At 38.2% G+C, this 14,745-nt stretch overlaps 1 protein-coding gene across 5 annotated transcripts in view; it reads right to left on the bottom strand.

Moving 5' to 3' along the window:
• BTAF1 (B-TFIID TATA-box binding protein associated factor 1) overlaps positions 1-14,745 on the bottom strand; it is a 111,140-nt gene that overhangs the window by 11,143 nt on the left and 85,252 nt on the right. For all 5 annotated transcript variants that reach the window (XR_010412517.1, XR_010412518.1, XM_045878414.2 and 2 more), the window contains 4 exons: positions 14,345-14,486; positions 14,128-14,258; positions 12,065-12,190; positions 10,060-10,212 (listed from right to left, as the gene is read on the bottom strand). Coding sequence is in view for 3 of the 5 variants with exons in the window: in XM_045878414.2 (XP_045734370.1) it covers positions 10,060-10,212; positions 12,065-12,190; positions 14,128-14,258; positions 14,345-14,486 (552 nt within the window). In the remaining 2 variants the exon portion in view is untranslated. The remainder of the gene's footprint in view (positions 1-10,059; positions 10,213-12,064; positions 12,191-14,127; positions 14,259-14,344; positions 14,487-14,745) is intronic.

The following is a 14,745-nucleotide window of genomic DNA, read 5'->3' as shown; positions in this document are numbered from 1 at the left end:
GAGATGGACTTCACAGATATATTCAGAACATTCCATTCCAAAGCAACAGAATACACACTCTTCTCTAGTGCACATGGAACATTCTCTAGAATAGGTCACATCCTGGGTCACAAATCAGGTCTCAACCGGTACCAAAAGATTGGGATCATTCCCTGCATATTTTCAGACCACAATGCTTTGAAACTAGAACTCAATCACAAGAGGAAAGTCGGGAAGAACTCAAATACATGGAGGCTAAAGAGCATCCTACTAAAGAATGAATGGGTCAACCAGGAAATTAAAGAAGAATTTAAAAAATTCATGGAAACCAATGAAAATGAAAACACAACTGTTCAAAATCTTTGGGATGCAGCAAAGGTGGTCCTAAGAGGAAAGTATATAGCAATACAAGCCTTTCTCAAGAAACAAGAAAAGTGGGGCGCCTGGGTGGCTCAGATGGTTAAGCGATTGCCTTCGGCTCAGGTCATGATCCTGGAGTCCCTGGATCGAGTCCCGCATCGGGCTCCCTGCTCGGCAGGGAGCCTGCTTCTGCCTCTGACCCTCCCCCCTCTCATGTGCTCTCTCTCTTTCTGTCTCAAATAAATAAATAAAATCTTTAAAAAAAAAAAAAAAGAAAGAAACAAGAAAGGTCTCAAATACACAACCTACCCCTACACTTAAAGGAGCTGGAAAAAGAACAGCAAATAAGGCCTAAACCCAGCAGGAGAAGAGAAATAATAAAGACCAGAGCAGAAATCAATGAAATAGAAATCAAAAGAACAGTAGAACAGATCAACGAAACTAGGAGCTGGTTGTTTGAAAGAATTCATTAGATTGATAAACCCCTGGCCAGACTTATCAAAAAGAAAAGAGAAATGACCCAAATCAACAAAATCATGAATGAAAGAGGAGAGATCACAACCAACACCAAAGAAATACAAACAATTATAAGAACATATTATGAGCAACTCTATGCCAGCAAATTAGATAATCTGGAAGAAATGGATGCACTCCTAGAGATGTATCAACTACCAAAACTGAACCAGGAAGAAATAGAAAACCTGAACAGACCCATAACCAGTAAGGAAATTGAAGCAGTAATCAAAAATCTCCCAACAAACAAGAGCCCAGGGCCAGATGGCTTCCCAGGGGAATTCTACCAAACATTTAAAGAAGAATTAACACCTATTCTTCTGAAATTCTTCCAAAAAATAGAAATGGAAGGAAAACTTCCAAACTTGTTTTATGAGGCCACCATTACCTTGATCCCCAAACCAGACAAAGACCCCATCAAAAAGGAGAATTACAGACCAATATCCCTGATGAACATGGATGCAAAAATTCTCACCAAAATACTAGCCAATAGGATCCAACAGTACATTAAAAGGATTATTCACCACGACCAAGTGGGATTTATTCCTGGGCTGCAAGGGTGGTTCAGCATCCACAAATCAATCAATGTGATACAATACATTAATAAAAGAAAGAACAAGAACCATATGATACTCTCAATAGATGCAGAAAAAACATTTGACAAAGTACAGCATCCATTCTTGATTAAAACTCTTCACAGTGTAGGGATAGAAGGTACATACCTCAATATCATAAAATCCATCTATGAAAAACCCACAGCGAATATCATTCTGAATGGGGAAAAACTGAGAGCTTTTCCCCTAAGGTCAGGAACACGGCAGGGATGTCCACTATCACCACTGCTATTCAACATAGTACTAGAAGTCTTAGCCTCAGCAATCAGACAAAAAAGAAAGAAAGAAAGAAAGAAAGAAAGAAAGAAAGAAAGAAAGAAAGAAAGGGCATCCAAATCAGCAAAGAAGTCAAACTCTCACTCTTTGCAGATGATATGATACTTTATGTGAAAAACCCAAAAGACTCCACCCCAAAACTACTACAACTCATACAGGAATTCAGGAAAGTGGCAGGATATAAAATCAATGCACAGAAATCAGTTGCATTTCTATACACCAACAACGATACAGAAGAAAGAGAAATTAAGGAGTTGATCCCATTTACAATCGCACCTAAAACCATAAGATACCTAGGAATAAATCTAACCAAAGAGGCAAAGGATCTGTACTCAGAAAACTACAGAATACTCATGAAAGAAATTGAGGAAGACACAAAGAAATGGAAAAACGTTCCATGCTTATGGACTGGAAGAACAAATATTGTGAAAATCTCTATGCTACCTAGAGCAATCTACATATTTAATGCAATCCCTATCAAAATACCATCAACTTTTTAAAAAGAAATGGAACAAATAATCCCTATAATTTGTATGGAACCAGAAAAGACCCCGAATAGCCAGAGGAATGTTGAAAAAGAAAAGCAAAGCTGGTGGCATTGCAATTCCGGACTTCAAGCTCTATTACAAAGCTGTAATCATCAAGACAGTATGGTACTGGCACAAAAACAGACACATAGATCAGTGGAACAGAATAGAAAGCCCAGGATTGGACCCTCAATTCTATGGTCAACTAATCTTCGACAAAACAGGAAAGAATGTCCAATGGAAGAAAGACAATCTCTTCAACAAATGGTGTTGAGAAAATTGGACAGCCACATGCAGAACAATAAAACTGGACCATTTCCTTACACCACACACAAAAATAGACTCAAAATGAATGAAAGACATAAATGTGAGACAGGAATCCATCAAAATCCTTGAGGAGAACACAGGCAGCAACCTCTTTGACTTCAGCTACAGCAACTTCTTCCTAGAGACATTGCCAAAGGCAAGGGAAGCAAGGGCAAAAATGAATTATTGGGACTTCATCAAGATAAAAAGCTTTTGCACAGCAAAGCAAACAGTCGACAAAACCAAAAGACAACCGACAGAATGGGAGAAGATATTTGCAAATGACATATCAGATAAAGGGCTAGTATCCAATATAAAGAACTTACTAAACTCAACACCCAAAGAACAAATAATCCAATCAAGAAATGGGCAGAAGACATGAACATTTTTCCAAAGAAGATATCCAAATGGCCAACAGACACATGAAAAAGTTCTCAACATCACTCGGCATCAGGGAAATCCAAATCAAAACCTCAATGAGATACCACCTCACACCAGTCAGAATGGCTAAAATTAACAAATCAGGAGGGGCACCTGGGTGGCTCAGTCAATTAAGCAGCTGCCTTCAGCTCAGGTCATGATCCCAGGGTCCTGGGATCGAGCCCCACATCAGGCTCCTTCCTCAGTGGGGAGCCTGCTTCTCCCTGCTTGCCACTCTGGCTAATTGTGTTCTGTCAAATAAATAAATAAAATCTTTAAAAAAAAAAACCAAACCAAAAAACAAATCAGGAAACAACAGATGTTGGGGAGGATGCGGAGAAAGGGGAACCCTTCTACACTGTTGGGGGAATGCAAGCTGGTGCAGCCACTCTGGAAAACAGTATGGAGGTTCCTCAAAAAGTTGAAAATAGAGCTACCGTACGACCCAGTAATTGCACTACTGGGTATTTACCCCAAAGACACAAATGTAGTGATCCAAAGGGGTATGTGCACCCCAATGTTTATAGCAGCAATGTCCACAATAGCTAAACTATGGAAAGAGCCAAGATGTCCATCAACAGATGAATGGATAAAGATGTGGTGTGTGTGTGTGTGTGTGTGTGCGCACGCACGCGCGTGTGTGTGTATACATATATAATGGAATATTATGCAGCCATCAAAAAAAAACAACAAAATCTTGCCATTTACAACAACATGGATGGAACTAGAGGGTATTATGCTAAGCGAAATAAGTCAATCAGAGAAAGACATGTATCATATGATCTCACTGATACGAGGAATTCTTAATCTCAGGAAACAAACTGAGGGTTGCTGGAGTGGGTAGGGAGGGATGGGGTGGCTGGGTGATAGACATTGGGGAGGGTATGTGCTATGGTGAGTGCTGTGAATTGTGTAAGACTGATGAATCACAGACCTGTACCTCTGAAACAATACGTTATATGTTAAAAAAAAAAAAAAAGTAGGAAGGGAAAAATGAAGGGGGGGAAATCGGAGGGGAGGACAAACCAGGGGAGACTATGGACTCTGAGAAATAAACGGGGTTTTAGAGGGGAGGGGGGTGAGGGGATGGGTTAGCCCGGTGATGGGTATTAAGCAGGACACATTTTGCATGGAGCACTGGGTGTTATACGCAAACAATGAATCATGGAACACTACATCAAAAACTAATGATGGTGATTAACATAATAAAATTTTAAAAAGAAAGCAAAAAAAAAATGGGCAGAAGATACGAACAGACATTTCTGCAAAGAAGACATCCAAATGGCCAACAGACACATGAAAAAGTGCTCAAAATCACTCGGCATCAGGGAAATCCAAATCAAAACCTCAATGAGATACCACCTCACACCAGTCAGAATGGCTAAAATTAACAAGTCAGGAAACGACAGATGTTGGCGGGGATGCAGAGAAAGGGGAACCCTCCTACACTGTTGGTGGGAATGCAAGCTGGTGCAGCCACTCTGGAAAACAGTATGGAGGTTCCTCAAAAAGTTGAAAATAGAGCTACCCTATGACCCAGCAATTGCACTACTGGGTATTTACCCCAAAGATACAAATGTAGTGATCCGAAGGGGCACCTGCACCCCAGTGTTTATAGCAGCAATGTCCACAATAGCCAAGCTATGGAAAGAGCCTAGATGTCCATCAGTGGATGAATGGATAAAGAAGATGTGGGGTATATATACAATGGAATATGATGCAGCCATCAAAAAACGAATCTTGCTATTTGCAATGACGTGGATGGAACTAGAGGGTATATTATGCTAAGCGAAATAAGTCAATCAGAGAAAGACAATTATCATATGATCTCACTGATATGAAGAATTTGAGAAACAAGAGAGAGGATCACAGGGGAGGGAAAAATGAAGACGAAACCAGAGAGGGAGACAAAGCATAAGAGACTCTTAATCTCAGGAAACAAACTGAGGGTTACTGGAGTGAAGGAGGGTGGGAGGGATGGGGTGGCTGGGTGATGGACATTCGGGAGCGTATGTGCTATGGTGAGTGCTGTGAATTGTGTAAGACTGATGAATCACAGACCTGTACCCCCGAAACAAATAATACATTATATGTTAATTTAAAAAATAAAAAAAAAATTAAAGAATAAAAATTAAAAATAGGCATATTTAAAAAAAAATTGAGTGGGGGTGCTTGGGTGGCTCGGTCAGTAGAGCTTGTGACTCTTGATCTCAAGGTCATGAGTTCAAGCCCCACGTTGTGTGTGGAGCCTACTTAATTAAAAAAAAAGAACAGTGTGAAGAAAACATAATGGAGCAGCTAAATCTGGCAGAAATCAAAATTACAAAAAAGAGAACCAAAAACATCTAGTGAGATCTCCTGGATTCCTGAGCCACTACTATATAGCTAGCGACCAATATCTTTAACAGCAAGAACCATGCTGCTATAGATCTTTTGTACTTCCTGCTACATTATGGTTTAGTGCCTGGCACACAGCAGATACAATAAGTGAACAAACATCCAAATAAGTGAACAAGTAAGTGAACAAAATCCAAGAGAATCATGTTTACATTTGTTTGGGAAACTAAAGTACCCAGTATTAATCTTCTTCATTCCTAGGACCTTAAGATAGTGAATTCTGCCCAAAATATAAGACCTCAATGCAAGAGGCTTTCTCCTTTCTACTCACTAAAGTTACTTAGAAAACCAGAAGCTCAGGGGCACCTGAGTAGCTCAGTCGTTAAGCGTCTGCCTTGGGTTCAGGTCATGATCCCGGGGTCCTGGGATTGAGCCCCGCATCGGGCTCCCTGCTCGGCGGAAAGCCTGCTTCTCCCTCTCCCACTCCCCCTGCTTGTGTTCTGTCTCTTGCTGTGTCTCTCTTTGTCAAATAAATAAATAGAATCTTTAAAAAAAAAAAAAAAAGAAAGAAAGAAAACCAGAAGCTCAGATGGGCAAGATAACCAAAAGGCCACCCAGGTAAACTCCAAATTCAGTGTAAAACTCTTATTGTGAACAAAAAGTTAACATAGCAGACCTGAAATGCTTTTCTTAGAAAGTCCAGCTTGAAAGGTCTGTCCTTGGCTGAAACAAGTCTTGAAAAACTTGGGTTTTGAGTCTTTCCATTGTTTCCTACTTGATTAAGGATGGCCTATTGTGCTTAAACTGTTGTGCAAACAGTAGGATTATGCTGAGACTGGCTTCCTTTCTGGGAGTCTAGAATTTTGATATATACTAGGCAGAGGGAATCTACATGATCACACCCAATAAAAACTTCGGGCACTGTCTCTTAATGAGCCTACCTGGTAGGTAACACTTCACATGTGTTGTCATAATCTGATGCTGGGGGAAAAACAAATGTTCTTTCTCTTCTACCTTAGTAGCCCTTAAATTGTAAACTTTAATTAGATTGCCCCTCCTTGATGTAGAGTACAGATAGGGTATACTACAAGGAACTCCTCCAGGTGGAATAAAGAAATCTGATAAATGTAATTATCTCTATCCCTTGCCCCTAAATCTGCAATCAGATTACTATCTTTCTTTTAAAAAATCTGGGGTGTTTTAGGAGGGTATAACTGGGTGGTATCCAGTGTAAACAATGTGGTATCAGTGGGACATTCTACATGGCTTCTTTATATAAAAGAGGAGTTCTAGAGAGTCAGAATTTATCAGAATGTGTGTGTCATGCACATTCAATCATCTTAATCCCTTAGGCAACAATATCAAACCTATAGATAACCAGTCATATTAAGAACATCCACCTCAGACTCTCCAAGTCCACACTTACCATACAATCTTCCTAGTATCTTCTTCCAGTGTAACTGTACTACTGGATGTATGGACATACCATCTGACATAAATATTCTTGTCTGGCAGCAGAACTGGCATTCTGGTTTTTCCAATAATCTCTTATAAACCTGAGTTTGCCCTTGATGTTTAGAAGGGCAGAGACTTGATGAGCTCCAAGTATTCTGACAAAATCTAGTTTGCAGCATTGAAAAGCTGATTACTAGACTCTAGAAAATGGTTACCAAGGCCACCTGATATGGGTGTCTGAGAGGCCACTGCCTCCCTAGAGAGCAATTTAATTTTATCTTGCCCTAACTTCAGCATAGGCTAAATTACCCCAGGTTTTTCAAACTATTCTGCATATAAGATGGTTTCCAGATTCTTTTGATCTTCCACTTAAGAGTGCCCAGAACTATAAATGATACTCAAAGTTTGGTGTGACAGGTATAAAAGTGAAACTATGATGCCCTCATTTTGGCCATTATACTATTATTAATCCCGCCCAAGATTATATGAGCTTTATTTACCAGTAACTAATTCATACAAGTTTATAGTGAACCTGCCATCAAATCAAACTCAACTTTACACTACATGAAATGTTTGCCAAGTCTGACAGAATTTGTATCTAAGCTTTTTAAAACTGACTTTGCTTATTTCCATTAAATTTCACCTACAGTTTCAGTTCACCATTTCAGTATCCTGAAATTTTAAAATTCTGGCAATATTAGATAATTCTGGCACTATTACTTGCTGATAAACATGTTTCTATACTAGTGGCAGATTTTTAAAAAGCAAATAAGACTTCTCCCCCTAATTCAGAGAATAGACATATTTTAGATGAAAGCAAGCAAGAAAACAAGCTAGTTCTCTCTTCCCTAAAACAGAACCTTTGCTCTCAATGGCTGAAAAGAACTGGGAAAATGGAAAAGAGAGGTTCTAGAAAAGCCCTCCATAGGTATGGCCAGAAACAGTCTGGGCCTAAGCTGCAGAGTTCCTAAGCATCTTAATTCCAGACACTTCAGAATGACAAGAAGTATTCTAAAATGAGAGATCAGTTTAAGTAATAACTGCAGGGAGAAAAAGTAATGTGCAAAAAGATAAACTAAAAATAATTTAAAGCCTATAATGAAAGTGTGGATGAAATTCAACATTTTTTTGGAAACCTAATTAGCTGATTCCTTGACTAAGTATATCTTATAGCTTTATTTAATGTATCAGCTATGTTGGGCACTTGGATGGCTCAGTCAGTAGAGCGTCTGCCTTCGGCTCAGGTCATGATCCCAGGGTCCTGGGATCGAGTCCCACGTTGGGCTCCCTGCTCAGCAGGCAGTCTGCTTCTCCCTCTCCTTCTGTCCCTCCTCCCCACTCATGCTCTCTCTCAATCAAATAAATAAATAAATAAATAAATAAAATCTTTAAAAAAAATGTGTATCAGCTATGTTAAGAAAACTGTGAACATTTTACATACAAAATTAGTTTGGTCAAATAAGAAAACTATTCCATGTATAAACAATCTAAAGGCAATAGTCATTCTTCCATTTTATGGTAAAAATCCATTCTTTCACATTTAGTAATATAAGGATACATGCCTGGATGTCATATATGTCATTATATAACATTTTTTATATTAACCCACGTGAAATCTAAAATCTTTCATTAGTTATTCTCAATGAAATTTAGGCCAGGGGTGCCTGGGTGGCTCAGTCGTTAAGCATCTGCCTTTGGCTCAGGTCATGATCCCAGGGTCCTGGGATAGAGCCCCGCATCGGGCTCTCTGCTCAGCGGGGAGCCTGCTTCTCCCTCTCCCACTCCCCCCGCTTGTGTTCCCTCTCTCACTGTCTGTCAAATAAATAAAATCTTAAAAAAAAAAAAAATTTAGGCCAGAATAACTATAGAAAGCAAAAACAATTACTAAAGTCCAGATTTTATAGTAAGCTCTTAATTTTTAAGTCGAGTTAGAACTAAATGTATTAGCCTCAACATTTTGGTGCTTGAAATTGGTTCTTTTAAAAAGTTTAACCTTTTGAAATCTTAGAATTTTCAAAAATTCTGTTTCTGAAAGCTATATTCCAAGAGACCAACATGAGCAAACTGGCAGAGTAGGCAGCTCCCGATAAAACTCAGAGATCCACACTGACACATATTACAATCAAACCATTCAAAGAGAGTCCTGAAAGCAGCAAGAGAAAGGTGAATTCGTCATGTAAAAGGGATCCTCAGTGAGGTTTATATTGGATTTCTCATCAGAAACCATGGAAAATAGTATTGAAGAAAGTGAAAGGATAATCTACACAATGGGAGAAAATATTTGCAAAATCATGTATCTGATAAGGGCCTAATATCTAGAATATAAAAAAAACTCTTAAAACTCAACCAAAAGACAGACTACACAATTTAAAAATGGTCCAAGAACTTAAAAGGCATTTTCAATGAGAAAGCACTTCATACCTACTGGGATGGCTACAATTAAAAAAAAAAAAGTGAAGTGCTAGCTAGAATGTGGAGAAATTGGAACCGTGGCATATTGCTGGTGGGAATACAACCACCATGGAAAAGTCTGAGAGTCCCTGAAAAAGTTAAACATAGAATTTCTATATGATCCAGCAATTCCACTCCTTGGTTTACATCCAAAAGAACTGAAAAGAGGGGCTGTTTAAACAGATACTTATTAGCCCATGTTCATTGCAGTATCATTCACAATAGCCAAAAGGTGGAAACAACCCAAGTGTCCATCAACACGATAAGCAAAATGTGGTATATACATAATAATAACAATGGAATATTATTCAGCCATAAAAATGAAGTACTAATAGATGCTACAAACACAAACGAACCTTGAAAACCAAGTGAAATAAGCCAGTCACAAAAGCGCAAATATTGGGTGATTCCACCTACATGATATATTTAGAACAGGCAAATTCATACAGATATTAAGTAGATTAGAGGGTACCAGGGGTTGGAGGAAAGGAGAATAGGAAGTTGTTATTGCTTAATGTGTACAGAGTTTCTGTTTAGGTGATGGCAAAATTTTGGAAATAAATAGTGGCGATAGCTGCCCAACACTGTGAATGTAATTAATGACACAGAATTGTACACTTAAACATGGTTAAAATGGCATGTCTTATACTATATATATTTACCACAGTTTTTTTAAAAAGCTAAACAAAAAATGGAACAAACCAAATTAAAAAATAAAAGAAATGGTAAACACTTCAGTAATCTCTTGGAAAAGCCAATTTGCCCAGTGTTACAGATCAAGAATGTGTAACACACATCTAACACTCATGAGACCTACTTACCTGTTTCAAAGCTGAGAGTTTAGGGGCATGTTGAATATCATGAAGAGAAGAATTCTGAACTGCCAGTTTTTCAGTAGTACTCTTGAACTCTGGATGTTGGGGTGTTAAGACTAATGCTGGATGGTTGCACAGTTTACGTAAGTACTGTAATGCCTTCAAGGGGGAAAAAAAGTATACACAAGTCCATACATGCCAGAAATGTCTGTGTCTCAATATCTTTTCCTATTCTATTCCATCCATAGAATGCCTTTTTTTCCTCTTCTTGCTACTCCTACTCATTCTTCAAGAACCAGTTCAAATATCTCATCTGGGATGCCTTCATCTGTGCTTCTTGTGCAGTATATGAGGGCATTTACAGCTTGTATAAATTGTACAGTTTACGTCTCTCTCCCTCACTAGACAATGAGCTTCTCATGACAGAAAGACCTCTTTCCCACTCAACGTGCCTGATAATGCTTACAGATGCTTCTGGAATAAGGCAACATTTCCTAAAGATTTCCTAGGGGTTTCTCAAACTTCAGTGGATATAAAAATTTCTTGAGGACCTTATAAATCTGCAAATCTCTCCCCTACCCAGTATTCTAATTCAGCAAGTCAGGGAGAGGTGAAGGTGGAATGAGGTGGTTATTTCAAGTGGTTGTATTTAAGAAACCCTATACAGTCCTTTCTTTTCTCTAATTCAGCTACATTCTTTCTCTTGCCTTTTACTTGGCTTATGATTTGGGTCTTGAGATTTGTATTAGAAAGCTCCACTGACAAGGCTCAAGAGACTGCTGGACACTATGATAGAAACTGTGGGAGAGGGCGCCTGGGTGGCTCAGTTGGTTAAGCGACTGCCTTCGGCTCAGGTCATGATCCTGGAGTCCCGGGATCGAGTCCCACATCAGGCTCCCTGCTCAGCGGGGAGTCTGCTTCTCCCTCTGACCCTCCCCCCCTCATGCTCTCTCTCTCTCTCAAATAAATAAATAAAATCTTTAAAAAAAAAAAAAAACTGTGGGAGAGGTATCAACCTTCACAACTACCTTTCCCCCTCTTCTGTCTTTAAAAATGTTACAGTATTTAATTTATTGGTGGCAAATGGGTTTGGGGAGGATTTCTATGGTGGAATATTTCAAAAGGGACAGAAAGACTGAGTTGACACTTTCTCTTTTTCATTTGCTATTCCCTTGAGCACATGAGGCATACATGTCTCAACATGTCTGTACTTTTGGTATCCTTGCCTGGAAATCACTTCCCCCCACATATCTGCATGCCTCAATCCTCCAGATCTCTGCTTATATGTCACCTTCTCAGTGAGGCCATTCCTGATCCCCCTACTTTTTAAAAACCACAACTCCTATACTATATAACCCCATACTCTGCTTTATTTTCTCTTACATAGTATGTGTTTTACTTACTCCTTTTTGAACGCTACAAGGGAAGGAGCTTGTTTTTTCCTGTGCTTTAATTAACCCGTGAGCTTACAAAAATTACTGCCTTATGGCAGGCATTCCAATATTTTTTTAACATAAAGCAAAAGATTCTCTAAAACTCTTTTCATGTAATATACAAAGATATACTGCATTTTGTATAATTTTAATATTAAGTTACTTATTAATTACTAATTATAAATATGAAAATAAATTAGTACCTTTTATTTTCAAGAATGTATATACAATATTGAAAAAACTTAAATAAGCCCATACTTCAGTATTCCATGTAAAAATTGCTGCACTAAAGAATATGAGGGCGCCTGGGTGGCTCAGTTGGTTAAGCGACTGCCTTCGGCTCAGGTCATGATCCTGGAGTCCCCGGATCGAGTCCCGCATCGGGCTCCCTGCTCGGCAGGGAGCCTGCTTCTCCCTCTGACCCTCCCCCCTCTCATGTGCTCTCTCTCTCTCATTCTCTCTGGCTCAAATAAATAAATAAAATCTTTAAAAAAAAAAAAAAAAAAAAAATTAAAAAAAAAAAAAAAAAAAAAAGAATATGATTCTTCAAGAATTAAAAAGGAGACTATAATCTATACCTGGAATACATGGCCTGTAGCTTTAAGCTTTGGTTTTTCAGTTTCTTCAGAAAGTGCAGCTGAAGAAACTGTTTCATCAACATCACACTTGGCGCGAGACTTAGCAAAATCCTCATAGAGCTGAACCTGTAAAATTGCACCCCCACAAAGGCAGTAAGTATATTTATTTTCAATTGTTCAAAACATAGCTAGCAAATGCCAGTAAGAGCAGTGATTTAAACCAGCCCTCATTAAAGAAAGTATGATACCTATGCTTTACTCCTGATTACAAATTATCCACTGCATCTTGGTAAATTCCTTAAAATTACATTTAGAATACAAGCATAACACATTAAGCTTGGCTGCTAAAATATTAAAAACTAATCAAACAGTCCTAGACTCAATTTTTCCACTCTGTTGAGGAAAATAAATACATTACCAATAAAAGAGAACCTGAACCCTTAGAAATGAGAAAATCTTCTCTAAGTTATGTGGTACCCTGTAAGTACATGCCAAAAGACCAAGTTTTAAAAGAATACTACTGCTGGGGTGCCTGGCTGGCTCAGTTAGTTGAGCATATGACTCTTGATCTCAGGATTGTGAGTTCGAGTCCCAGGTAGGGTGCAGAGATTACTTGTGAAATAAATAAAACTTAAAAAAAAAAAAAGGTAAAAAGAAGTAAGAGAATACTACTACTACCTAAAAGGAGAACTCATGAACGTTGAAGCATTACCTTGGGGTCTGGGTTCCTGCCTTGTACATGCTAAAACAATATGAAAGGGAAGAAAATCTAGAGTGCTAAAAAACAGAAGTCAGAGTGTAAAAATGCATGAATGCTAAATAAAGCCAAATGTCACTTCCCTCCCAGCTCCTCTCCTTCAGGCTACTTAAATGTGTTTTATAACACCATCATACCATGGATTTTTTTTTTACGATTTTATTTTTAAGTAATCTCTATACCCAACGTGGGGTTCAAACTCACAACCCCAAGATCAAGAGTTGCATGCTCTACTGAATGAGCCAACCAGGTGCCCCTACCATAGATTTTTTTCATATGGCACCTTTTCTTTATTATACTTACTTCAAACAGTCTTCATCTCATTGCTCCTAAAATATTCCTTTCAAGGAATACTAATCCAATTTTTACAAATGAGGGATGGAGGCCCAGACAGATGAGGTAGATAATATAAATGAACACAGAGATCTCAGCATCTAGGTTAGTGTCCTGCTAAGCTAACTCAAGTTGCATAGATAGGAGAGGAAAAAAAGTTAAGTTTCTGGGTGTGTCTGTATATCTTTAATTCATTTTATCATACTAAATCAACTCATAATACTGAAATGGATGGATGCATACTAACCTAGAACCTAAAATTAAAACAGAAAATTCTGACTATAGGCCATGTATTACTAAGAAAAGGGACAGTTTCCCCTCACAAAATACTACAGAAGGAAAGGCATACAATAAATTCCTTTGGGGAAAAAAAAATTCCTTTGATAATGGTCTCTGTACAAAATCACAACTGTACAAAACCTAAGTCTTATTTCAAAAACTTACTGGTAATGTAACAGTACTTTTAAAGGGATGCGGTCCCACTTCCCAGGTTTGAAACTCAGCCCTGATTTTATTATAACCTTGAGCAAGTTATTTAACTTTTCTAAGCTTCTCTTTCCTTATTTGCAAAAATGGGGATTGACAATATTTATAATGCTGTTGTGAAGATATAACATTACAGGCAGATTTTTGGCCCTTATAAACTTTGGCTCATTTCTTTATCAGTTTAACCTTGCAATTTTTCCGATTAATTCAACATATAAGAAAGCAACTATGATTGATACTGGCTTTTATTTTAATGCCATATTCAAAATGCATATATTCAAATGTATATCCACATGTCCAAACAGATTCATTCAAGTCCTATCTCTACACGTTTGGAACAGAATATTCCTAAAGTCTATGAAAGCAGAAGCTAGATTTGAGTGATAAAACCAAAGTCTAATTCCCTTTATTCAATACCTGTATGGCTTATTCAAAGCATTCTCCTAATAAACATACCACCACCAACCACAATCACCAGATATCTAACCTGGAGAGGACTAAGAGTACAGTAGTAGTCTTGAATAATTTTGGGTGGGAGATCCTGTAAAACATCTTCTTTCATTCTTCTCAAAAGAAAAGGCAGGACCTGGCGGTGCAGTGCATCCATCGCAAGAACACCTGTTAACAGTAAGAGAAAATGGCTCAAAAAAGTTAGGAATAAGGTATAGTCACTTGCACGGTACAAAATCATATCTTTTTCATACCTGCTTCTTGTTCTCGACTAGAGCTTCGAGCATCCCTACTTGCTAATATAGGTTTACCATATCGAGCAGCAAACTGGCGTTCAGTCCCCAAAAATCCTGGCATGAGGAAATCAAATAATGACCACAGCTCCAAAACGTTGTTCTGAACATAAGAAAGGAACATCAGTTATCTTTTGTACTGGGATTATTTCCTTACACTTGAAAAATGGAATATTAATGAAAGCCCAGTATAATGACATACATGAGGGGTAATCAACCACATTTTTACATATATTGTGTAAGTCCGTATTTTAATTTGTAAAATTCACATCAGTATCCTTGGAGAAAATATTCTATCCTATTGGGTGGAATTCTCAAGTCTCTTCCACCAGAATAAGCCTTGGTCCATAGTGTTTAAATCC

Source organism: Mirounga angustirostris, unplaced genomic scaffold (assembly GCF_029215605.1).
Source record: "Mirounga angustirostris isolate CCGP_5_RB_7025 unplaced genomic scaffold, mMirAng1.0.hap1 SCAF_6, whole genome shotgun sequence".
Taxonomy (NCBI): Eukaryota; Metazoa; Chordata; class Mammalia; order Carnivora; family Phocidae; genus Mirounga; species Mirounga angustirostris.
This window is presented reverse-complemented; position numbering and strand designations above follow the sequence as displayed.